General features: G+C 43.7%; 1 protein-coding gene across 2 annotated transcripts in view; it reads left to right on the top strand.

Annotated features, from left to right (window-relative positions):
* The first annotated feature begins 7216 nt into the window (after positions 1-7216).
* Positions 7217-26863, top strand: part of HSPA12A (heat shock protein family A (Hsp70) member 12A) — a 51708-nt gene continuing 32061 nt past the window's right edge. Inside the window, exons 1-4 of one of the 2 annotated variants that reach the window (XM_035138290.2) lie at positions 7217-7513; positions 16651-16736; positions 18702-18826; positions 25588-25774. In XM_035138290.2, coding sequence (XP_034994181.1) covers positions 7486-7513; positions 16651-16736; positions 18702-18826; positions 25588-25774 — 426 coding nt within the window. In that variant the 5' untranslated portion in view covers positions 7217-7485. Of the gene's footprint in view, positions 7514-16650; positions 16737-18698; positions 18827-25587; positions 25775-26863 lie in introns of both variants that reach the window. The other variant, XM_035138289.2, reaches the window with a different exon arrangement.

Genomic DNA, 26863 nt, shown 5'->3' with positions numbered 1-26863 from the left:
GCTTAAACTCACGGCTTCCTGAGGCTGCTTTTAGGTTTAGCATTTTAAAAAGATATTGGAGGAAAAGTAGTACGAGGCTGTGGGCAACTTTGAATTGGTCCCCCAGTTTTCCAAACCAACCGGAATGGGTCTAAATGGTGGGCCATTAACCCCAATAAATAAAGCAATAATATTAAATTGGCTCTTCCTTCTTTTTAAAATGTTTCTCACCTGCTGCTCTCCCCTCACTTTAAAACTGTGAAATATTATTACTACGGTAGTAGCAATCTATATGGTAGCCAGAAACAAGTGACATCCCTACTAAGATAAGGAGCAAACTGAAATAATGTCTTATAATCAGTATGGTCAAGGGTAGTGCATGGTACAGTATATAAATACTGGCTGCTAATAACTTTCTTTTTTTCAGTTTACTTATGCTGTAGAAACAGGGATTTTTCTTGCCAGGAAGAAAAATCTGTTTTCTGTACATTCACCCTATCCAAATATTGATTCTCTCTCCCTCTCTCCTCTTGCATTCTGCAGACAATTTCAGGAAGCAAAGATTTATGCTCACATCAGAAAACATCTATTATGAAATCTATGGGAACCTTGTATCAGCAACAGTAGTTTGAAAAGCTCTGAGATGAGGCGCTGTGCTTTCAGGTTGTTTGGGTTTCCAAGTGTCCTTGCTGAGATCAGCAGCCACTGCAGGGTTAGGAAGTCAATCTTGTCTTCATTTTCAGCTCACTTCCTCCCTTAAAAACAAAAAAGCCCCGAAAACTAAACTCCCTGAATGGAGTCCCATTTCACTTCAAAGCTAAGGGAAAACATGTGAGTTGGTGAGCATTCTTCCAATGACTGAAAGCAATCTCATTGTCTACACTGAGTGGAATCTCGTGACTTAATGCACGGTGATAAAAGTTGTGGCAAAGTAACATCTAGGGCGAAACAAGTGAAAGCAAATAGATAACAGATGAACCAGTTTGTAACTGTTACAACTAAATAATAACAATAATAACAATAATACCCCGCCCATCTGGCTGAGTTTCCCCAAAGATATTGAGATCAACAAGAGTCTCAATGGCCAATCCCAACTTCATCTGTAGTAAGCATATAGTGAAAAGTTGAGGGAAATCCACTCTTCTGCTCTTGCTTAAGCAATGCGCTTAATCCACATTAAATGAACCCGAGGATGCATGCAGAAAGTACTTGTTACCTCGTATGCTACAGTGTGCCTATCCCTATACAGTAGCTGAATTTCACCTCATTACATTTATACCCCTTCTCTGCTCCATGAGCTTCTTGTCTGAGTGGTGATTTGAGCCTTATTGGCTGTGAGCACTGGAAGACCTGCTCCCTGCCTTGCAGGCCTTTTCCGCCTTGACTGAGGCTGGGGCTGCTGAGCAGAATTTTGGGCTGGCGTATTGTTCAGGGTCTCTTGTTTAGGGGGGTGTTGCTGCTGCTGCTGCTGTTTTTATTTTTTTGTATCTTTATTATTTATCTTATGATTTATGTGGAAATTGTTCAATTTGGTTGCGGACTTTTTGATGTTTTGTTTATTGTTTACGACTACTTTTGTTATGTTTGTAGTTATGTAATGTTTTCATATGTTGTAAGCCATCTTGAGCATGGTTTTAACTTTGGAAAGGCAGCATACAAATAAAATGATTGATTGAAAATGAGTTTCCCCAGTTCAACAACCTTGCACTGACCTACTCCTGGATCATTAGGTAGAGGGAATATTTTTCAGCAATGCAAATTACAGATCCATATACCCCAATCTGGTTCAGGACCAGAGTAAGAGCAAGGCTTAAAGCCCCACTACCACCCACACTATGGTCACAGTGCAGATCAGGCTTCCAGAAACTGCCATTTGTATTGCCAAAGAAGGCTCCATTAAAGGCTTTCAGAGCAGCTTACAAGAATCATTACTAAGGCTCATAATCATTTTATTTCACCTCTCCTTAAGCCCTACTGAGTCCCACTGATAGCTCCTCCTTGTGCATGTCTGGTGCCATGTAGTCTACATAAGAAGCCAGACTTGGAAAATTAGTATGTTGCTCATATAGTCTGGTGTGACCTGCAACAAAATGTTGCAGTCTGCATTGTTCCAATTCAGGGTTCCAGCCATCCATGCTCTTTTCCAGAATGTTCCATTCAGTTTCATTCCCCCCTTTTCAATTTTCTGTACCCCCTTCCCAATGCTCAGCCAGCACTTTGTAGACATTAAGTATGCTTGATTCTTCTTAAGACATTTTTTTGGGGGGGAAGAGTTCCCCCCCAGAGTCCCCTCTTCCCTAAAGTTTTTATGTACTTTTACCAGCCTTAGGATTTCCTCAAGACTGTGAGATCTCCCTTTTGTGTGTTGTTGGTGCCATTTTGACTACATAAGGATCCACACCCTGAAAATGAGTTCACTTTTGTCATACAAGATGATGATGACATCCACACAAATCAGAAGACTTGAAATATAACCCCCATCATTTCAACAAATCACAAACTGATAATAAGAAACTCTTTGATATCAAGTACCCCTTGTTGAAACAGAAACAAATCGAGATGATGTCTACTATTGATAATTTCTGCTACATGCAAGCACACATGTCTGTATACAGTGGAACCTCGGTTTATTAACACCTCGGTTTATGAATTTTCGGTTTATGAACGCCGCGGACCCATCTGGAACAGATTAATTCACTTTCCATTACTTTTAATGGGAAAGTTCGCTTCAGTTTATGAATGCTTCAGTTTATGAACAGACTTCCGGAACCAATTACACCCATGTTTCAGTTTATGAACGCTTCAGTTTAAGTACTTCGCGGACCCATCTGGAACGGATAAATCCACTTTCCATTACTTTCAATGGAAAAGTTCGCTTCAGTTTATGAACGGTTACTCCGCGGACCGTTTGGAACGGATTAATCCACTTTCCATTACTTTCAATGGGAAAGTTCGCTTCAGTTTATGAACGCTTCAGTTTATGAACAGACTTCTGGAACCAATTGTGTTCATAAACCGAGGTATCACTGTAAAGCCTTTTTAAAAAGCCATTCTTATTTATTTATTTTTAAAAATTAAACTTGTTTGTCAGGCCTCCCTGGTGAGATACACCTTGCTTGTTCCTTTCTGCCCTTGCACACACAATAATTTTAACAAGGGCTTTTGATGCTTTACTTCTATTTAGAAGTGCCTATATATTTGGAGAAGACATATCTCTTTACTTCATTTAAAATTGGACCCTGGTGGCCAGTGTACATTAGCCCAGTGTTTCTCAACCAGTGTGCCTCCAGATGTTTTGGGACTACAACTCCCATCATTCCTGACCACTGGTCTTGCTAGCTAGGGATGATGGGAGTTGTAGTCCCAAAACATCTGGAGGCACACTGGTTGAGAAACACTGCATTAGCCCACACTCCAACATGTGGGGGCTGATTTAAACGGCTGTGTGTGGCAGCTGTCTCCCCCTAATGTATTGTTTCTGTGCCTGTCTTGACAAGCAGTTTGGTTGCTTTTCTCCACTGAGCTGCATGATGAGCCAATGCACACCAGCAGTCAGCACATGGGGGTGGGAATGTCATGGGGAGCAATTTAATGCAGCCTGCATGCTGTGGTCACGTCATCATCCCTTGCATCCTTTTAATTTGCACACTGCCCTGAGTACTGCTGTGGGAGGGTGGCATTAAATACTAGAAATCTCTGTGTAGTTTAAGGATGCTGAACTGAGGTGGTTTAGTTACTTTGTGCCCTGTTCTGACCGCAAGCTATGGGGCCTGATGGACACCTGAGGGAGGCTTACCAGCCAGATAGCATCAGGCTAGAATTGCAGGACCTTGGATAGCTCCAGGCAGAGCACCTGTTCAGATGTTTAGAGCTGAACTACCGTAAGCTCTTCTGGGCTTCTCATGGAACTGACTACCTCTCCTAGGCTCAACTCCATCCCCAAGGAGTGGATGACCTCAAAGTGGTAGGCCTCTGGCTTGGAGTCTATAATTCACACACTACTCCATTCATTCCTACATAGAGCTTTGGCTCTCAGATACTGCTACCAGCGATCCCAGGTCAGGGGTCTATGACTTGGGAGGCTCATCACTAGCAGACTTGGTCTCAGTGTCCTGGCCTATGGCTGGTGTCTCTGCACCTTCCAGAGCAGCAAAGCTCCTCTTCCTCTCTGCCCCTTGAGTCCTGGCTGTCTCTTAAGGTGAGGTTCATGCCTCTACAAATATCATAACTACCTGACAGGTTGAAAACCCACATGATGGGACAGGTGAAGCTGATAGATTTCTGGGGCTCAGAGATCTATCTTGTTGTTTCTGGACACACCAGAACAAAACAGGTAGTACTCCAAGAAAGATTGCTTACAGGGACTGTGCTCAAAACACAGAGGTAGATACAATATATACAATACTACTATATATCTACAAAGTCTGCATAATGTCTTGTCTGAGAGCTTCTCTCAGTCCCTGAAAGGCTATGTCATTAAGCACTGATGCCAGAGGAGAAAATTTCTGGAGCCAACGACTTGTTTGTATTTTCTCCAAAATTTTCAACATAACTTCCTGAATTTTATTTGATCGCCCTTTCCCCATATTTGCTAACTCAACCAAATCCAATCACTGTTAGCTGTTGCTAAGTTGCTAAGTAAGTTGCTAAGCTTCCAAGAAAAATGTTTTATTTCTGCACCCACATGCAACACACATGCAACCATACTCCTCTTGCCTTACTCACAACACCTACAATCAGGCTTGTAACTTAGGAAACCTGACTTGAAACAGATTAATGCTGTCATGTGCTTGACATTCAGAAAGATGGCTCTATCGAACAAATTCCATTTCAATGTGGCTATTTGGGTTGCTTCAATTGGGGGGGGGAGGGGGAAGGATGCCTGTCTCTGTGTTGTACTTCCTATTACATTTATTGTTGGTGTTCTAAAATATCTAATTTTAAAGCCAACAACGTAATATGTATCCAGGGGTCTGTTAATTTTTTATTTTTGCTGTTAGGAAACTCTAACATGAAATGAAAGTTGTCTGGTTTCCTGTTTCCTATGAGTTTGCCATCAGATTCTAAATATATAACTGTGGCAGGCTAAAGGCCAGATGTTATTCCCTGCTGTGTGGTATCGAAGGGGAGGAGAAGGCAACCCAGAGCTCCACAGCCTGCTGTCCTTATCTCCCTGGGAATTTCTCTCATAATGATGAATTGCAGGGGCTCCATTGCCAGAGCAGCTGATGCCTAATTTAAATGCTGAGGCTGAAACCCTTTATGACCACTGACGTTCAACGCATAAATATTTCCAAAGCTTTTTTTTAAAAAAAACAATCTGTGAAGACATTTCACAATTCTGCCTCCTGTCCTATAAATTTGTCTCTTCAGCCTTTTGTGCTATGGTTGTTCCCAGGGCTTAACTTGACCCAAGGCCATGTTTTCAGCAGCAGGGTTCACTGAAGGAGAGGGGGAGATAAGATGTTTTCTGGACTCAAACTCCCATCAGCCTCTGCCAGCATAACCAATTGTGAGGAGCGATGGGAGCTGTAGTCTGGAGGACACAACACTGGCTTCAATGGATTATACTCCCCAAGGTGCTCTGCAACTTTCAGTTTACACCTAGGGATGCTGTGATAATCACCAGTTTTTTGGAAATATAAAACCTAGCAGGTTAACTCAGAGAGAATCTCTTTCTGAGCATTTGTAGATACCCCTTGCCAACAATTGGCCCCCTTTTAAAAAGCTGGTTTTTGTGGATTGTGTGTGTGTGTGTGTGTGTGTGTGTGTGTGTGTGTGTGTTGTTGTTGTTGTTGTTGTTGTTGTTGTTGTTTTTAAGGACAGAGCTTTCAGTTTTTCAACAATTTGGTGTGCTCCAGGCAAGCCCTGTGAGCTTCTGTCCCACTGGTTGTCCCCTGATGCTGATTATGAAAAGGACAAGCAGATAAAACAAATGTATCTTTCTTTTGTTATGTAAAGATCATATGCTAGGTCTCTACTAAAGCATTTTATGGCGCTCTGAGAGATTTTTCATTGTCTAAAAAATAAAATAAAATGCCAGTTTGGCACAGTTGGGACTCATTTTCCCGAATGCTGTTTTCAGCAAACTTACAGATTTTTCCCCCCCTGAGATGTAACCTCCAATCCATGAAACCATCTTTTCTGAATACAAACATTTATGACAAATAAACAGCTTTGCTCACCAAGCATGTACTGGATCCTAATATCTCCCCCCCCCCCTCAGTGATTCCTTGTCTACTGTATTTGATAGAGTATACCTTTGTATTTCATAGAGTATACCTTTGTGAAAAGCAGTATTTTTTATATAAAAATAACAACATGATCACAGGACATTGTAAGATGCAAGAACCCTGTCATTTGCTCCTTAACTGTGGGAAGTTCTCCTTCTAAGAGTTGTGTCAAGCTGTTAGCACATCCATCGCTGTTCCACTATGTGCTATGTAAAGTCTTCGTGACATAACTCATAACCAGCAACACTACACCCAAAACCAAGACGGTCACCACTCTGTATCCATTTAAGTTTTATTCTTAATTCTCTCAACCCTGCACACTCCTTCACTGCGTATAGCTGCATAGGAGTGCACATCCAGCCAGTTTCCATTTAATGAATGACAGCAAGCAGATTTTCCGCTGCCTCTCCATCCACATGACAAGCCTATATCTCATCCCTGGTGGGTCAACTGGGACATCTTGCCATGGACACTGCGTCCCCTCTTATGTTAGTTTTCCGCAGTGGCTCCAAGACACTTTCTGATGCACCTTCCATGATCGTGAGGAAACCCACAGACTAGAACCAGTTCACGTCTGGCTTGAGCATGGAGATACATACCAGCGTGTCTGAAAGATGCCTTAAGTGGTCAGATGCATTGGGTATAAGGATCCTAATTGTAGCTGCGATTTAAATAAATAAAAGCCCAAGGCTTTTCCAACACCTTTGGAATTAAGAAGTGTTACTTATTTTTTATTCTTTTAAGACAGCAACAGCATTCTGGTTTGGGCTCGTCCAAGCCTATTCCTTGGAGATCTCCTTTGTCACTTGCTGCCACGACTCCCTCCCGCGCCGGTGCGTGAAGTGGGGTGGCGAAGGGGAGGGGGGGACATGCCGCTCACTTCCAAGGGGAGGGGCTCTGCAGAAATCCGAGCAGCCAGAGCCTTGCAGCAGGGAAGAAAAGGCTCGTGAACACACACACACACGCAGAGAAAGAGACATAGACACAGGGGTCAAACGCTAAGCCCGTCCCTTTGGCTGTCTACACAGCCAGCCGTGGGTGGGGAAGGAGGAGGAGGAGGAGGAGGAAGGAGAAGACGCGAGCAGAAAGAAGCCTTGGCGTCGCCGCTCGCCTGCAGAACTGGGAAGGGAGCGACAGCAGCACAGCCGCCTCGCCCGCGCTCCCAATGGCTCCGGCTGCCGAGTGAAGCGAGCGACGAGCTCGGTCTCTGGCGGCTGAACGCGCCTGGTGAAGCTGAAGGACGGAGTCGAGGGCGCAGTGAACGCCTCCAGCCATGGCGGGGACGGAAGGCGTCACGGCAGGTAATGGGGGCTTGCGGGGAGGGTAGGCAGGCGGGGGCAGCGCGCCTTGCGTGGAGGGGGGCTTGCCTTCGGGAAAAGCGCACCTCTCCAATATGCGCGTCTTAGGCAACGCGCGCGGGGGGGAGGGGAGCCCCAGCTGGGAAGGCGCTGCGGGTCTGGGCTCGTGCGGTGTGAGGGAGCGGGGCCGGCAGGCAGGAGGGGGGCTGAGGGCCGCGATCGACCCCCGGCTACATCGTGGGAGCCGGATACCGGCGTCGCGGTTTTTCTCCGCCCCAGCAGGAAACAAACTATAGCGCTGGATCTTGGGTGGTTCTTGCAGGAGACCGTCTGAAATGAAGCCGAGTCTCTGGGTAATGGATGCGCAGTCCCTCCCAGAGGCAGGTATGGCTTGGACGCCGCTGTGTCAGCAGCCTGAGCTGCATATCTGGAGGGTATGTGCAGAAAACGCAATGCACCCACATACATGCATGCATGAGTTTATGCACACGTGGGATGTGGCAACGTTTTGTGTACGAGCCATATGCCGGCAGGAGGGAGCATACTACAGGGGTCGACGTGTAAAAGTTGCTTTAGGATTTGCTTGTGCGCAAAAGGCATCCTTAAGGCAGGGCTTCCCCTCATTCGTGAATGGACCTTGCACAGTAATCAGCACATCTACCTATGAATTTGCAGCGCGGCGGACGTAAGGCAAAGGAGGGTCGCAAGCAGCCTTTTATATTTGCGCGGCTGCTGCGCGTACGTCTGGAGACGCCTCGATGTGCAAGTCCAGTTAACAGCCCATGACTTGACTCCACTGTCCTGAGCCTCCGGGACCGTCTAGCCAGTAGGAAGTGGGCGGGGGCAAGATCCTTGAGGAGGTGATCTTGGGGGGGGGGGTGCCCTGAGACTAATACAGTCATGATTTAATGGAGAGGTGCTTTTTCTCCCTACTCCCACGCTTAGTTCCCCCACCCAGCCCCACCTCTCTTCCTTGCAAGTTGCGCTCCCAGAGAGCAGGAGTTACAGTACTTGCAAAGTGCCTCCGCCTCGTTTCTGCAAAAGCCGGCCTGCCGTCACGTGGGGATTCGGGAGGGAACCGACTGCGCCGGATCGGGAGGTGAAGCGACCGGCTATAGGATCCAGGTGAAAAAACAATGCGGAGGAATCCGAGGCGGGCACCTCCCCCGCCTCCGCGGCGTCTCTCTCTCTCACTCCGGCTAGGCTGCGGGGAGGGGGGTGCTCCCCATCTCTCCGCATGTGCTCTGCGGCTGGGCGGGGCACTGGGCCAGAGATCGCCCAGGCTGGCAGTGCAGCGAAAATTTCCCAGAAGCTGCGATGGCCAGCTAGGAGAGGCGAAGCCTTCCCTTTCCTTGCTCCTCTGCCTCTTGCGGATCTTTCCCAGAAAAAAAAAAGCGGGAGGGGCTTCTAATTCTCAGGATTCAGGAAGGATATATGAGGGAGCAGACAGAAGCGACTGAGATCATGGCGAACAGGGATTGGAAGCGGATGGGTGGGAAACCTCATTCTTCCAGCGGTTCCTTTTGCAGGCTTCCTTTCCTCTTTGGGAATCGGACACGAGAGTCGCACCACCCAAATTGCTGACAGCCTCGCTTAGCTGCAGTGGCGGATTCTTTCTCCTTCATTCCAGGGCCCTGCTGCCTTCCCCCTATTCCTCATGGGTTTACTGATAAGAGAGCATGCCATTCAGCACAGTGACTCTGCACTTTGCGCAGCCTCTGTGGGGTTACAAAGAGCTCGTCCGCAAGGGGGCACCCATAGGATGGGTCCATTGGGTGCTCCTCCTTGCATTTCCCCAGTGCAGGTGGGCAGAAGCTGTGACCCACCTGATGTAGATAACTCACTTGGTGGAGCATGAGACTCTTAATCTCAGGGTCATGTTGGGCAAAAGATTCCTGCATTGCAGGGGGTTGAACTAGATGACCACTGGGGTCCCTTCCAACTCTACGATTCTATGATTGCAGCGCCCTTCCCAGCCTGCATAGCCAACGCCCTGCATCTGGAGGGCCACAGGTTTCCCTGATGTAAACCTACCCCAAGTAGAGTATCCATAGCTGCCAAGTTTTCCCTTTTCTCACGAGGAAGCCTATTCAGCATAATGGAATTTCCCTTAAAAAAGGGAGAACTTGGCAGCTATGGAGTATACACCCCCACTTAGTATTATTTCAGTTCCATTTTTTCCCAACACTGGTCCAAATGGCAATTCAGCTGGTATAATTTCTGGGTGAAAATGTCACTGCCCCCACTTTGCAACTTGCATATGGTTGGTGGTATGCATTCCTTTCTCATGGGTTATCCATATTGCGCCCCCTTTCCCTTGCTCTATCTGCCTCCCTGGCCCCTCATGTCCCAGCCCCATCACTGAGGGAGGCTCTGTTAATGGTCCCCCATGGCTCAGATGTGCAGCTTGTAACTGCTTGGAAGCAGGGCATTCAGTGTAGTGGTCCCCAGTTTGTGGAGCTCCCTTAAAATTGAGATTAGACAGACCTCTTTGTTGTCAAATTTCAGGTGCATGACTAAGGCTTTCTTGTTCCAGCAGGCATTTTACAATACATGCTTGTTGTTTTAATTGTCCCATTTCCCATGGGCTGTACACCACTGAGAAGTGCAAATAATTAAGTAGTATATGCATGTATATTATTTAATAGATCAAGGAGAAGGGGCTAAAATGGGGGTGGGCATAATAAGCAATTGGACAACCCTAGGCCTGACCCTGTTTTCCCAAGAGTCTGTGGTGAAGAATTGTGGCCTGCTTGAGGGTTTCTCAGAAGAAACCAGTGCTTCTTGATTTCTGATGTATCTGATGGGCTGGCTGGACTAATAAAACACAAGCAGGTAATAGTGACGCTTTAACCCGTGTAATTTGCTTCGTGGTTGTGAGTTTCATAGAAAATGGGAAATCCTTTGTCTTTGAGTCCTTAAATTTGTACCCGTTTACATTGTGGTGACAGTGCAAGGAGAGACTTAAATATCTGAGAGCCGCTTCGTCTGTATGCAGCCTGCAAGGAAGTGGTGCATAATCAAGTTATTTAAATGCAGGGCACCTGAAGCAGGGAGGAAAGGACATCATTTACGGAAAGTGGAATTGTGGAAAGTAGAGTGGGGGAGACACAATCTTTAAGATAGTTGGTTTTTATTTGCTGATAGTGAAAAGTGCTGGAATCTAATAAGATCTGTTTACTTCCCACAAATGAGTGCTGCTCTTTTAAATGTGTTTTCCAAATATCAATTTGGAAATTGCTCTTTTTTGGCGAACATGTTCAACGTATTAGAGATACAGGCACTGGGGAAATGAGAAAGGTAGAAAAGCTGGTTTACTCAGCTGTCGTATGATGGATGTCACATATTTCCCCCCACATGATTATTGAATCTGGTATAAACTGATGCTAAAAGAACACCAAGTAGGAAGGCTTCTATGGTATTCAAGAATGTGATTCAGTAGAGTACCCATTTGTCATATGTGCAATGCTGACATCTGGTTTATTCACTGATATAGTGAACAACAGTGTTGTTTTTAAAAAATGTAAATAATGATGTTGCATTCTGAAACTGATACATGGCAGAACTAATGGTGATGAAATTTGATTGTCGTAAAAACTTTGCTACGAAGACAAAACTGCCTAAATCAAACTCAAGCAGTAAAAGATTGCAGCAGGCATCTGCTATTAATTATTTTTATGGTTCCAGGTCCTACAGCACTGCGGTCTTTTGAGCATAAGGCTCAGACAGACAGCAGAGTTGATCCCCTGAAGCTTTAGATACCACCAACCCAAAGAAGTGCAATGCATTTGGTTTGAATGGTGTCTGTTTAGCAGATCTTTTAGATGAAACATAGCACTTAGAAATACAGACGTCCAGACTGTTTAAAAAAAAAAAGACAAACAAAAGAAACCTAGGGAAAACACTAGAAAGTGTTGTGCAATGCTTATTGGGTGGTCTTCTGTGGGAGTGAGATTCAAGGACATCAGCTACAGTGGGTCTCTGAAGTCGCAGCACAGAAAAGGAGTTTGCCTTGTACAAATGAAAAAAGCAATTAGTAGCTTGAAGAAACTTTGAATTATTTTTCGTAATGGCAGAGTTGGGGAACTTGTTGCCCAGCAGCTGTTGTTGGATTAAGGTCCCCGTCTTCCCTGATCGTTGTGTCTACTGGCAGGGGCTGATGAGAGTTGGAGTCTAACAACATTCGGAGGGCCACAGTTTCCCCTTTCCTTCTTCCAAGTGCAGGAGCCCTGCTGGGTGATGGGAGAAGACGCTCTCCTGCTAGTAAGCTGTCAGTTCCACTGATATTAACTGTGGTGTCAAAGACTGAAGGGCAGGATCTTATCCACAGATAAAGCTCCCTTCCTATTATTTCCCCAGAGTCTAAATAGAAGCTTGAATTACTGCTTGTGGGCCACTCTTGGGGAACTTCTTTCCACTGGGAACTAGGATAGAAGGCCCTGGTGAGATCCTATCAGAACTCGCAAAAGGCCGGCAGGACTAAGAGCAACCTTTGGCCTTCCTGACATTGCTGAACTACAACTCCCATCAGCCCCAGCAAGTATGGCCAATGGGCAGGGGTGATGGGAACTGGAGTTCAGCAACAGATTAAGGGTTGGAAGTGGCATGATGTATTGGTATTATGAAATAGTAGTGGATGGGTTGGTAGGATGCTGCTGTCATCTGACACCTGGTGGCATTGCTGCTGCTTACTGCCAGGAAGAGGGGATAGGTTGGTGTGGTCCAAATGCACCTGTGGATCCAATCTAGAGCTCCTGCCAGTGAATTAACACTGTGCTCACCTTGCCGCCGCCCCCCCCCCCCGCCCCCATGGTAAATAGCAGCTGTGAACGATGATGTTGATGGCCCAGCACAATGTCCACCACTGGAAGTAAGTGAGGCACAGCTGGAAGAGATGCTGTTCTAGCATTTGCCCTGGATATGTCAGTAAAACATCCCTGAGCTAGAAAGTAGCATAGAGTTCCTCTATCCTAAGGCTGCATCCTAAGTGTTCCAGTACTCAAGCACAGACCTTGCATTTGCGCATCCAGTCTCATAATGCATATCTGTATGTTCCAAATATGAAATTGGCACTGTAGGAAAGTGAATCATTGTTTATTACATTTAATTAAATGTTTTTACAAAGAAAGGTTTTAAAGGAACCAAAACCTTTTCATTTAAGACCCAGTAGAACTACAGTGCTTTATTAACAAAGCTTTATTCCTTATTTGGTCTGTGTGCATCTAATCAATCCTATTCAAACTTCTCCAGGAATTAAGTACCACATAATTTGGTGGGACTTAACTTCCAGGAGCATGCTAGATAATTATCCATAATTGGTAATAACAATTGATAATAACTGGTGCAATGGGCGGACAGGAAATATGGGGCCACCACTGCTTAGGAGATTCTAAAGGGAGAAATGCCCATGTTCTTGCTGTGAGAGTGTTGCAAGAGAGGCAGAGGCAGCTGTGGCAGCATTGTGCAGGCACATGGCTCTGGAATGGGTTGATGGCATCAATGCACCCCATGCCTGCAATGGGTGCTTTTAGTGCAGGGGTGAGGAACTGGATCTGACTGGTGGGTTGGATCCAGACCCCTCCCAAGCCAGCAGACCACTTTGACAGGTGGTTGAGGTCACCCACTTCTCAATTACTGAAGAGGAAAGACTCCCTGGACTAGGAACTTGATCCACCCACAGTACCTCCATCTTTTCAGAACATTATATGGCACTTGTAAAAGTGCAGGTTCTGCAGATTGAAGCAGTCAGGTAATCCAATTCAGAGAGTAGAGATGCCCATTCTTTATGAAAGGAATCCCCCAAATCACTATGAAGACAGTCCAAAAAAGACTGATTCAAGTTGCATTGGTATGGAAAGCACATTTCACCCCAGGGGCATCTAAATCTAGGGCAGCAGTTACAGCAATTAATTAGGAAGCATTGTAACATTTTTTGCAGGCTGAGCCTTTGCATGCTTACTCAGAAGGAACTCTCCATCTGTTCTGTGGGGCTTATTCCCAGGGAAGTATGCATAGAATTGCATCTGTGTAAAGCCACCATCTCTTCTCTGAAGTTGTAATCCTGTATACACTTACTGGGAGAAAGCCTGATTGAACTCAGTGGGACATATTTCTGAGTAGACATATATATACAGTGGTACCTCAGGTTACAAACACTTTGGGTTACAGACTCTGCTAACCCGGAAGTTGTACCTCGGGTTAAAAACTTTACCTCAGGATGAGAACAGAAATCGCCCATTAGCTAAAGTGGTACCTCAGGTTAAGAACAGTTTCAGGTTAAGAACAGACCTCCAGAACGAATTAAGTTCGTAACCAGAGGTACCACTGTATAGGATTGTGCTGTAAAGTGTCTTTATTGACCTCTGTTTTCAAGTGTGACTATTATTCCAAAGATTTCATCAAATTGGAGTGTGTGGTTTTGAGCTATTTCTCTGGGTAAGATCTGTTCATGCGGTTTTCCCGACAAAGATGGTCTGCTCATAACATTTACTATTCCCAACAGTATGTAGAAGCATTTCCTCCTCTCATTTTGGAATGACACAAGCAAATAGTTCTGCCCTTGTTCATGATGCAGCAGTTCTGATGATACAGGTAGTACTATAAAAATTAGGAGGAAAGAGGGATTAAAGACCGAGAACAAACCCAATGCAAGTTGCTTTAGCCGCAATTTGTGACTTTTAAATCCCTAAAATAAAAAAGCACTGCTGGTGCCAGTGGCTGCAGAAGATCTCCAGCATCTGAGCTTGCATCTGTAAGAAAGGAGGATGGATCATTCATGTCCTGGAGAGCAACATCAGTCTTCACTTCTTGCAGGATGATGGAATAGCCACAAAGAGTGGGTAGTTATTATAGCAGGGATGGGGTGCCAGTGGTCTTTCAGATGTTGCTGGATTACAGCTCCCATCATCCCAGAGCAGTGGCCCATGGTGGCTGGGGCTAATGTGAGTTGGAGTTCAACAACACCAATATTCCCTGTTCTTGTCTTAGAAGATGGTGAAATATCTGAGGAGGCTTTCTACATGACATTCAGCCATGGGCTGAAGTGGTCCTTTCTGCTTTGTGTTCACATTGCTGTGCACCATCATCTTTGCACATAAGGAACAGGAGACTTAACCATGTGAACCTGTACAAGGTTATTCTAACACCCACATTTATTCAGCGGGACTTGCTTTTTTTCAACTGTGCATTGGATCTCCACCCTGGATGACAACAATCCTGAGACTGCTTCTGGGAAGCAAGTTTCAAATCTCTGCAAATGAAGAATGCCATAAAAATAAGTTGAAGAAATATGGTTTTGTTAAGATCAGCCTGGCTGCATTTATGCACTGGAATAATGACCTATAGATTTCACTGTCCAGGCTACTGAGGACTTGATGAGGCAAAAGCAGGGAAAGGGGAAATGCTGTCCTGACAGCTTGTTTCTTGGATGCAAAAGCCTCTTATGGCAGTGCAAGCTTTAAGCAGTACCCCCCACTGTTTTGATTACAGGATTTGTGCTCCACTGTGGTGTCCATGGAAACCCCAGAGAAAAAAGGTGCAATATTAGCTAAATTAAGCTACACTGCAATACATTTTACTCTGATAAGCCCAAATCAACCTCTTCCTCCTTGAGAGGTGTTAAAAATAAAGTAGTAACAGGCACATGGCAAACATCATGTTTTTCACACAGGTTTCAATATTTGTGAAATTGTCATAGTCGGAGCATCAATGCAACAAAGTCCATGAACAGAGTCATGTGCAATTGCATGTTCCTTTGTAATGTGTGTGATATGTGCCAAAAGAAACACAGTACAGGCTTGCCACGTTGTTGCCTATCTGGGCGTTTTTTCTTTCTTTTAGAAATAGCAACTGTGTCACTTCTCACAATCCAGATCAGGACCGTGTCATGCAGGAAGAGAGATCCTTTCCTCTCAAGCCATTCTCCCCTGCCCCATTCCCTCCCAGAATTACTGTTTCCCTGGAGATGCCATTGCAGGGAATAACATCTTTTCAGGGCAATTACCGGTAGCAGCATGGCCAGCAGGTAAATGGACGCTCCCTATGCACTGCTATTTCACCCTGATTCTGATCTGTGCTGCCCCAGCTTGTATTTCTAAAAGTAAAAGAAACCTAGGATCTATAACCATATGGCAAACATATCCATCTAATCCAGTCCTACATTCCATGTTTAGATCCAAATATTGGGAGGAGAGAAGTCTTGTAAGAAACCAATGCAGTTCTGTTCAAAGAGGTAATAATGCACGTCAAAGCAGAGTTAATTACCGTCGTCATGTCCAGATCAAGTTTTTCGCCTTTAGGGTTCTTTGGTACCATGTTAAGCATGGACATGTCAGTTTCCCTGTTACCTGTCAAGATGGGATCCCAAGCTTCAAAATGGTTCCTCAGATCTCTTCCTTGCAAGTTGGGATCCCCGAGTAATATCCAAGATACTTCATTTAAAGTCAGGACTCCCCCCCCCCCCGAGGTGAAACAATGTTGATTTTTGCCATTTGTCAAGGTTTGGGGAGAGAAAAAATTAAATTGCCATCTTGGTTGCATGACATCACCACTCTCCAACCAGTGCCGTTCTTAAATTACCTACAAAAATATTATTATATCCTGAAGATGGTTCTTCACAGTTATAAAAGATTAGTCAGATAACTGGGTGATCCAACTCCAATTTCTCCACTTAACTCCCTCTGAGCTGGAAAAGAGGGGTGAGGCATGCAAGTCCTTTCCAAAATAGACAAGTGTCAGGTCAAGGTAAAACCTGAGTCCTGGACTCTAACCACTACACCACACTGGTGCAGCATGCAACATTTGCACTAAGAAGGTTCCAGAAAGAGCTTCCATCTCTGCTGCCATTTGTATTACGCTCTATGAATCATGGGGCATATGCTTAGCTGCCTTTGAAGACCAGTCAAAATGAATTAGTTTCAGTTCATTTGTTATTAGAAGAATGTAATTTAATTGTCAAATTTAAATAATTATGTCATTAATTACAGAGACAAGTAACATAGCACTGATGTCTTTCTTTCTGTGACTGTTTTTGTCACATTTGACAAAGTTGGTGTCATTAACTAACATGCGTCTTTTTTTTCTTGTTTATCTGCTCTGAAGAACATTCAGCTGACTAAAAGGCTCCTCCTATTTTCTTTCAGATGTCGTTTCAACAGCTGCCTTTGCATCTCCAGCTAGAAGTCTGGGAGACCCAGGGATAACACCTCTGTCTCCATCCCACATTGCGGTGAGAAATGTAGCCTGTAGGCTATATTACTGGTATTATTTTCTCCTCATGCATGGCTAAGAGTTTATTTCATTTCTTTTTTAAAAAAAAAATCTATAAACCACACTTTCATATAAAAAAGTCATAAGGTGGGTTACAGACTAAAATAATAGTATTACAGTAACTGGGTTACCTTGGGCCAGTCAGTCTCTCAGTCTAGCCTCCCTTGCAGGGTTGTTGTAAAGAAAAAATTCAGAGGGAAAGAATAGTGTAAACCAGGCATCCCCAAACTTCAGCCCTCCAGATGTTTTGGACTACAATCCCCATCTTCCCCGACCACTGGTCCTGTTAGCTAGGGATCATGGGAGTTGTAGGCCAAAACATCTGGAGGGCCGCAGTTTGGGGATGCCTGGTGTAAACGTACGAAATGTATAAATAAACAAAGGTTGAGTTTGCTGCAGGCAGAGGAGAACTTTTGGGATAGATCCTCTTTGCTACTGTCCTGAAGCTGAGGATGAAAATAGTTTGTGTCAGTAGCACTGACCTTCAGTCTATCAAGGCCTGGAATAGCAGACCAATGTGGTGATGTACTAGACTGAGTGATTGTGTTGCATGACAAGGTCAAGAATGTTCTGAGCTTGCAAAATTTCAAAGTCAGGCTTAATCTCCCACAGAGAGTCCTATTTTGACATTTTGTGTGCCTTAGTTAACAATCATTTACAGTTTTTATTGTGATGGTGAGAAGTATGCTTCATGCTTCGTATATAACATCACAATTATTTCAGTGCCCTTTTTTCTTTATGAAAGTTCATTTCTCAAATGAAATTTCATTCCAGCTAGAGACTCCATAAGAACAGATGTTGCTTCAGCAGCAGCCCACCCCAGACTAAGCCTTTAGCAGAAGTCTTATCTGAGAGACTAAATTCATCTTGCCTGGGAGGAGCCTTTTTTATTTAAATGGGCCCAGCCTGCTTTAGTAGTTGGTGGCTCTGACAGAACATGGGCACCTCTAGGGCATCTGAGGTGGAGACAGAGAAAGGCAACACAGTCTCTGTAGGCCAGAGAAGTACAGGCGCACCTGGGACTGATCCGGAGGGCGATTCCTTCTCCCATTCAGAATCCAGATCACGTTCCCTAAAGACTGATCCCAAGGTCCTTCTCTCTTAATAATGTCTACAGGCTCTTAGGGGGAGGTAAAGAAGATAAACATTTCCCCCCACTCATCCCAGGTTCTGATCCCAGTGAGTTACCATATTTGACATGCTACCATTTAGGCTTAGGTGACATATATGTTAAAAGTAAAGGTAAAGGTAAAGGGACCCCCTGACCATTAGGTCCAGTCGTGACCGACTCTGGGGTTGGCCGAGGGAGCCGGCGTATAGCTTCCAGGTCATGTGGCCAGCATGACAAAGCCGCTTCTGGCAAACCAGAGCGGCACATGGAAACACCGTTTACCTTCCCGCTGTAGCGGTTCCCATTTATCCACTTGCATTTTGACGTGCTTTCAAACTGCTAGGTTGGCAGGAGCTGGGACCAAGCAACGGGAGCTCACCCCGTCACAGGGATTCGAACCGCCGACCTTCTGATCAGCAAGCCCTAGGCTCAGTGGTTTAACCACAGCGCCACCTGGGTACATTGATTTAATAATTGCATGCCATTGGCAAGCTGGAGCTTGCTGTTGTGTTTTTCTCATTCTTTTCTGAAATCAGTGACTGACCCATTTAGCTTGCAGAACGTACAAAGAATTTTGAGTGCAGCCATCATTCTTCTGAGGCAGCATCACAGTCACAAAAATTAAGTATTGGCTTAGTGATGTGCTAAATTCCCGTTCCAGCTAGCATCTGGGGCCTGCTGGTATTTGGGGATTGCCAATTTCGGTCACTCCAGAGGAGATTATTGGTGTCGTGTTTGGCATTTAAATATAGCTAGTAACGCTTGCAGCCCTTTCACATAACAGCAAATATATTTCTGTTCTTTTGACAGAAGGACTCTGATGCAAATGATGCAGAGGAGCAGTCCTATCCTGTTGTTGTGGCTATAGATTTTGGCACGACATCCAGCGGCTACGCCTACAGCTTCACCAAGGAACCAGAATGCATTCATGTAATGAGGTAAATGTCACCAGTGCAGCCTTATGTGGATAGTGAGCGCAGGGCCTGTGAGTATCCAACAAGGGTGGGGAGCTCTTTTCTGTGCAAGGGCTGCGTTCCTCCCAGGGACCTCTTGCCAGTGTGGGGCAGGGCCAGAATGAATCGTATGCAGCGCAAGAGAGGCTACTCTTACCCTTTATGCAGCAGGCAACATTCTAGCCAAAAGCAGAGGATTCTACACTGGCACACACCTCTCCATCCTCCATTCATATAAGCAAGAGGAGTTACCATAGTTTAAGGACACATTCTAGCCAGAAAAACACATTTGCCCAGGGCATAGGTGTGTGATTTAGAAGCGTGCATGGCCTATGGACCAGATAGAGAATCTCGCAGGGCAGCATTTGACCCTAGGGTCTCAGGTGCCCCCCCCCCTGAGCAGTGCTTTAGTCACTACCAAACATTAGCTTAAGAAAACTCTGTGGGAAGGTTACCAAATGGTTGGCAGTGGAACTACTGGGAGGTTGGGGTGGAGAATGAATTTTATTCTCTTGCACCACCATAGTGGCTTGCCTTCCAAATGCTGTACAGCGAACTAATAGTTGCATGCTCAGGAAGATAGTAAAATCTGTCCAATCCAGTCAGCAGATCCAGTGACTTCTCTTTCAGCTTTGTAACAATAACATTTGGAGGAGACAATCTCATGAGCGTGTTAAACCGTCACATCTCTATCAAATGTGAAGCTTCACATTTGAACTGTAACATACAAGCTGCGTGACTACTGGTAGTGCAGAGGTTTTTTTAAAGACAATATTTACATTATTAGAATCATTTGCAAAATAATATTTATGTACAGGAAATGAAATTTCTATCTGCAGTGCTCTTGAGAGTGTTTATGTTAAAATAGAAATCTCAAAGTTATAGCCCTGCTCTTTTCAATTTAAAAATGGGCTGCTTTTCCTCGTGGTGTATATCGATCCTTTTCCTGATATTTCCTTTCCAGATCTTTTTAAAAAATTAAAAAATGTTTCCTTGTCTTTAGTTGTTAATACAGCAACAGCATATATCAATGAAGTGAGTCAGGCAGACAGACAATCAAGTGTGAAGCTTATTGTGCACTGACAGTAGGCAAATGAGAAATCGCGAAGCCAACCAAAATCATGGAATCATAAAGCTGGAGGGAATTTCAAGGGTCAGTAATCTATTCCACTGCACTAGCCCAATTTGTTAGACCTAAATAATTCCTGACAGATGCACATTCAGTCTCCCGTTCCAAAAAAAGAAGGGGGGGGATACACCTTCAGGGAAGATTTTATGACTTTCCCAGACAACTTGTTTCATTGCCCAGACATTCTGCCATAGCACCAATTGGCAATGCAAGGGTGAAGATTGGACAGCAGTGTCACACTCTGTTTTCACCAGGGTAAAAAAGTTTTCTCCTGTCCTCTGGATTCACCAGCTGCTGCTGGTCCTGCAGGGAGGGGTGGGGGTGGGGTAGGAGTGTGCTGCAGAGGGAATGACTTTTGAAAAGTAAATTGCAGGCATGGGACCTTGAGTCCAAATTAAGGCCCTGGCATGGGGAATTTTAACCCTTTGCCTCCACCCCCACTGCGACCACATTCTGGATTGGCGGGTCCACACCTGATATTTGTGTGAGGGAAAGCTTCCCTTTAAGCAAGCTACGCACACAGTCCTCTCATCTAGTTGAGCCTGCCCTTGCAAAGAACCAAAAGAGAAAGCGGAATCCTTCTTCTGTCGCTTAACATTTCCTTATTACCAGCAGAATAGTTTGCAGAGAACAGAAGAAGTCCCTATCCAGAGTTCTCCTAGTCTACATTAAGGATGAGGAGGTGATGCTCAGGGTTGGTAAATGTGCAGTGGGGAAGAGGTGAGGGAGAATCAGGAAAGTAGAGAGGTGCAGAGATGGTGAGGGATGGCTGTAGCTCAGTAGTAGAGCACATGCTTTGCATGGAAAAGATTGCAGGTTCAATCCCTGGTTTCTCTAGGTAGGGCTGGAAATGCTGACTGTAATTGCAGAGAGTCACTGCCCAGCAGTGTAGACCAGGGGTTGTCAAATCTGGTCCCTACCACCCACTAGTGGGCATTTCAGGATTCTAGGTGGGCGGTAGGGGGTTCTGTGGCACAAGCGGAATCCTTCCATCAAGCGCTGGTGGGCGGTAAGGAAATTTTACCATCAAGAAAGATGCATTAGTGGATTGTAGGTATAAAAAGGTTGACTACCCTTGGTGTAGACAGCCCTAAACTAGATAGACCAAATGGTCTGTCTTGGCATAAGGTCCCAGAAAGGTTTTACTGAAGAAGTGGGTATGTGGCAAGCTAGCTGGATAAAGAGAGGAGCAATTCTGCAGTCGGGAAGCACCACGGCCTAAAACATGCTCTTTAGGTTCTCCTTTCTTGCTATAATTAAGTCCAAAAGTTCTGCTAGCAAACGTAAACAGGCCATCGCTATGCTGCTCATTTTCACCAGTGGAATCCTTTCTGGCAGAATTTTCTTCGCTTTTAACCTTCGCACATCATCATATAATGAGATCTGTATGGATGGCTCACTGCAGCTTTTGGTGAGCTCACGTATCTGTATTCACCGGGGATCACAGACATTTAAAGCCCTATTTCCCAGTAGGGTTGTCTTTGTCTACATAAACATCACTGTGAGTTACAGGCTAGGTCTGCCAGAACATGGCTTTGAAGGAAATATTCCTGTAATAGCAAAACAGTAGCATTAGATACATTAAATAAAAATTAAACATGGCACTAAAGGCACAAGACTCCTTCAGTTGATAATCCTAGCCCAGGGCTTCAGTTCCATGCCAACAATAATATTCTGTAAGAAATGGGCATATCAAGAATATTTACACACAATTTGTTCTTTTCCTTACCATACTGTGGTGTAAAGGACTGAAGTCTAAACCCTGGTCTACCCCAGATCCTCCTCAGCCCCTTCTCTCTTCTTTTTAAGATGTCATGAGGCATTGCATATTTTCACCCTCATCTTTGTATCCTTATGGACTAGAAACCTGCTATACTCTATAAAGAAGGAAAAAAAGATTATCTGGCAGCTGAATTGTATGTCTGTGTACTGGTTTGTATAGTGTCCAGTGCAATCACTGAATGCACACAGCTTTGCTGTAGCATCACATTTTGGGCATCCAGTGTGTACTACAAATTAAAGGAATTTTGTTTTCCAAAGACTAAATCTTTGCAAATCTTAGCCATGATACCAGTGAGATTACTGATGCTGATGGAACTAAAGTTCAAAGATGTTCATCCCAGAAAAGGGGTCTAATGCAGTTTCTATTTAGGAAGGAATAGATGGCTGTCACAGTTATTCAACTCGTAAGTGCACTTTCTATTAACATAACACTCCATGAATGAGTCAAAATTACAGTCATTAAGGACTCTCAATCAAAACAGTATATTTCTTCTTGCGTTGAATGTGCAGCTGGTGCGTAGGATTTAACAAGCAGCAGTTTTGGCTCAGTCTCTGAACAATCCAGTTTAGAATAGATGCCCTCTTACCTGGTTCTTCCCTTCTCTCTCCCCGCCCCCATGAATATCAGAGGCTCATTAAAATCTAATTAAATCAGCCATCTTAAGGTAATGTCATTTGCCTTTTGAGCAATAGGATTTTTGTACATTCTGGTGACTACAAACAAGCTCAGTCAATGTACTTGTATCCCTTAAAAAAAAAAGAATGAAACATGGAATTGTCTCTAACATGGAATCAGCAGTTTATAGAAATGTCTTTAACAATAATTTTATAGCAGGGGTGGCCAACTCCTAAGAGACTGCGATCTACTCACAGACTTAAAAACGGGCAGTGATCTACCCCCTTTTGGGGTTCAGGTCAAAGTTGTTGAGCTTTTTTAAGGGAGAATGAAAGCCCTGTTTTTAGGGGAGGAGCCAGTGATCTGCCAGTGATCTACCACAGGCATCCAGTGATCTACCGGTAGATCATGATCTACCTGTTGGATGGGCCTGCTTTATAGCATCAAAAAGAAGAAGAATGTAAAAGTTTTGAAAATCAGGAATTTTTGAAAATCAGGTGTTGCAAAATGAATTTCTCACGTGAGTGGGATCTGCAACAGTTAAATTTTATGTATTTATATTATTTTTGTTAGCTGCCTTCACTATTTTTCCGAAAGATGGAATACAGATTGTACAAATGTCTAAATCACTGCAAGGCAGGTTCTTACATACATATAGCAAACAAGGAAGAAGTGAATAGGTTTTAGTAAACAAAACCCAACAGAAATAAATAAACAAAAATGAATTAAATAAAAATAGAGATGTCTTGGGCCACATTCTGTACTCATAGCATTCCATTTGTATAAGCAATGTGCCCAGATGCTGTAGCTTATGACTCCCAGTTAGAGCCATTTTGAGATGCTCCAAAATACAACCAGTAGATCTGGTCTGAGATCTGTAGCCCCAAATAACAGGAAGAGAAATCAGGAAAGTTTTATCATCACAGAGCTTGCCTTCATAGAGATAGTTCTCAAGAATTGGATGTAATCATTCAGCAAAGCTGATCTTTGCAGGCATGGAGACTTCATTCCTTTGCAAGACTGAACACACATTTGTAAAAGGGGAATTCAGAGGCTGGGGACTGTATATACCTGGGGAACATATGTGTCAAATCAAATTTTATTAAACGGTCACAACCCAAATCGACTCATACAACTATTCAACAAAGGATAACACAGAAATAAACAGAGAACAATTTCAATACAATTTAGGCCATAACAACACTTTAAAGTTCAAGGACATAAATAAAATGAAATATTCGCATTCGCCAGCGTATTGACATTGGAAAGCTCATGTTTCCTGCGTCTAATAGCAGATACACAGAATTTGGCAACATTGATCGTAATTTTAGGGACCTTGTCTTCTACCAAGGCTCTCAGACATTGGGATTCTGGTTCATTTTTAAGCTTTTGTAATGCTGGGGTGGTAAAGGTCAGGCGTAGATCCTTGTAGAAACTGCAGTGCAACAATACATGCAAATTTGTTTCCACTTCCGATGAGCCACATGGGCAAACGCGTGACTCATACGGTTTACCCTCATACCTGTCTAGCAGCAGGGCAGAGGACAACACATTAAATCTGGCCAAGGTAAATGAATGTCTATACTTGGGTATTTGCAGTTTTGCCAGGTAATTTGCAGGTGAGAACCCTCTCCCAAAATCTCTTATTGTGGCATGTTTGTACCTGGGGAACTTCTTGTGGTGCTGAGAGCGATGAAGCTCTGTTGTATTAGAGTGTTTTTCCTAACTAAACCAAATTTAAAGGCTGTGGTATCTAGCTCTCTGGTGCTATTGGTGGCATTAATGAAGAGTGAAAAGTGACAGCAACAGCAGCTGGAAGAAAATCTGTGCTGGATGTTGCAGAAGTGGCTCTATGCACACTGCAGAGATTTTCTTCAGGCCCTTTAACATCCACCATCTAAAGCTCATTCACTTTCTCTCTGAAGCTCATTAACAGTGTCACTACTTGGTGTATTCATATGCTTCCAGCCAGATTCATGAGTGCTGAGGAAAAGTCAGGCTGCTGCAACCTGCTTCCTCCCCTACAAGCTTTTCCAGCAAACCTGAATAAAAAAGCCTTGTCCATTATGCCAAAGGTCTTCTGGTCCAGCATCCCTTTTCTTCCAGAAAAACCAGATGACGCTCCATTAATAAGGGGCGGGAAAAGGAGATGGGAAGCTCAAAGAGTGCACAAAAATAAAGATTTCAATGTCCCAGTACATTTTAAAATGCATTGCTTCTTCCATGGCACCACAAATAATAATAATTGTACAAAAATACAAATTATATAATACAATACTATCAAAACAAAGTATCACTAGTTATATTGTCTGTTGTATAATTGTTTTGATTTGAATATATTGCATCAAATACTCATTTGATGATGATTCTACAAATTAGAAATAAGCAACAATTTAACAGTTCTATAACGTTTATTTGTACTGAGTATAACATTCATTGTTCTCATTTGTTGTGTTTTGTTTGCTTCACGTTGCAGCTTTTCAGGTTACGAACGCGGCAAACCTGGAAGTTTACTTCTGGTTTTCGTCGCACACACTGAAGTGATTTGCGTGCTTCGAGCATGTGCAGAAGCGCTCTATCGCACTTCGGCACATGCAGTAGCAACACTCTACTTATAGACTTTTCGGGGTGCAAACAGCACCCCGAAACGGATCACATTCGTAAGTAGAGGTACCACTATATGTTGGGCCAGTAAAATATAGTTTTTTGTGCACCCTTGAGATTTCCTCTCCCACCCCTCCCCATTTTCTCTTCTCCAGGCTTGTTTGCATGGAATGCTAACCATGGTTTATGAACCATGGTTTAGTTAACCATACTAAACCATGGTTTAGTTGATCATCTGAGCAGCTTAACCATGGTTAAACCACACATGTTCATGAAGGTTTGTTAGTTTATAAACCTTGGCTATCATTAAATATTGCATGCAAACCTGAATCATATCCTTAACTATGGTTATGGAGCTGTCACCACCCTAAAGCTATGCTGTGAGTGATCATAAAGCTGTTTTACTCTTTTGATGAGCCTGTTTTATTGTTTTTATGTGGTTTTTGTATACAACTTAGGGAGGTATCACTTAGGGATTTTTATAAAAACTATTAAGTGATTTAGAAATGCTTTCAAATAAATGCATACACTCCAAACAGCTGTTGTATTCTCTGGACTGCATGTTAAAATATGTTAAAATTTCATTGATTTTAAGTGGTGTCTTTTGTATTTTAGGCGATGGGAAGGAGGAGATCCTGGTGTGTCAAATCAGAAAACACCAACCACTATCCTCTTAACTCCAGAAAGAAAATTCCACAGTTTTGGTTATGCAGCCAGGGATTTCTATCATGACCTTGATCCTAATGAATCAAAACACTGGTTGTATTTTGAGAAATTTAAGATGAAGCTTCACACAACTGGTGTAAGTAGCAGATGAATTCTATACTTTTCTCGGGTTAGGGGAGATGTTTGATTCAGTTCACATTTAAAGGCGAACCTACATAATTTGCACCTTCCAAAACAATATGCAAATGGAAGAGTGGCTGTTCTTCAGAGTTTTCGTAAACATGGCTTATTGGAAGAATGTCACAATAAAATGCTGAGGAATTTTCATGAGGACTACTTTTCTGGGGGGGGGATGCAAACTGATATGGAAGTGTGGAGAACTGAAGTTAAGAGCAGAAAATTGAGAGAAACTGAAACTGACAGATTTGCTCATTTCTGTTTCTGCATAAATATTTCTTTTTCCTGGTTCTAGGCAGATGTTATCATAATGCACACAGCTTTCTAGCTAAGCTTTATTTAATATGTGAAACTGGTAACTTAATACTTTTCTGCAGTATTTTTCTTTTCCCTCTCTCTGAAAGGTTATTTAGCCTTTTAAAATTAATACCATTCATGTCACCACCAGTTAAATTCTGTTTCACTTCATAAGCCACCAACACATCATGTCATGCCTGGAGGTAGAATTTCCTTCAATACAGGCAGGTTGCAGGAATTCCGACTGAAATATTTAGGGCTGGTTCAGACTTTCTGTGGCAGATGTGTCTCCCAGTGAACATCATCAAGTATGAAGGAGACATAATGTCTTGGCAGAAATATAGGGGCAGGTAGGGGCCATGAATGGCAGTCAGCTAGGTTTTACTCAGAGTAGACCCATTGAAATTAATGGACCTAACTTCGTCATGTTCATTAATTTCAGTGGGTCTACTGTGACTAAAATTTAATTGAATTCCACCCCATATCCTCGTCTACCACCACATTTAGGCACATCTTATATCTTGCAGCATTCACTATGTCAAACACTGGCATATGCAGAGCTAGTGTATCTGCTGTATGAATAATGATGTTGCATTTAGTGTGCATTTATATAGGACACTTCAATCACGTTGATCCTGTGAGAATGTTAAGGATAGTAGGGAAGGTTATATTGAATAAGTATTATCCTTTCCTCACTAGCTTCAGTTTCTCTCAATTTCACTAGCTTGGTTCACCGAGTTCCAGACACCTA

Source organism: Zootoca vivipara, chromosome 5 (assembly GCF_963506605.1).
Source record: "Zootoca vivipara chromosome 5, rZooViv1.1, whole genome shotgun sequence".
Lineage (NCBI taxonomy): Eukaryota > Metazoa > Chordata > Lepidosauria > Squamata > Lacertidae > Zootoca > Zootoca vivipara.
The sequence above is the reverse complement of the archived record's forward strand: the minus strand, read 5'-3'. Positions and strand labels throughout refer to the sequence as shown.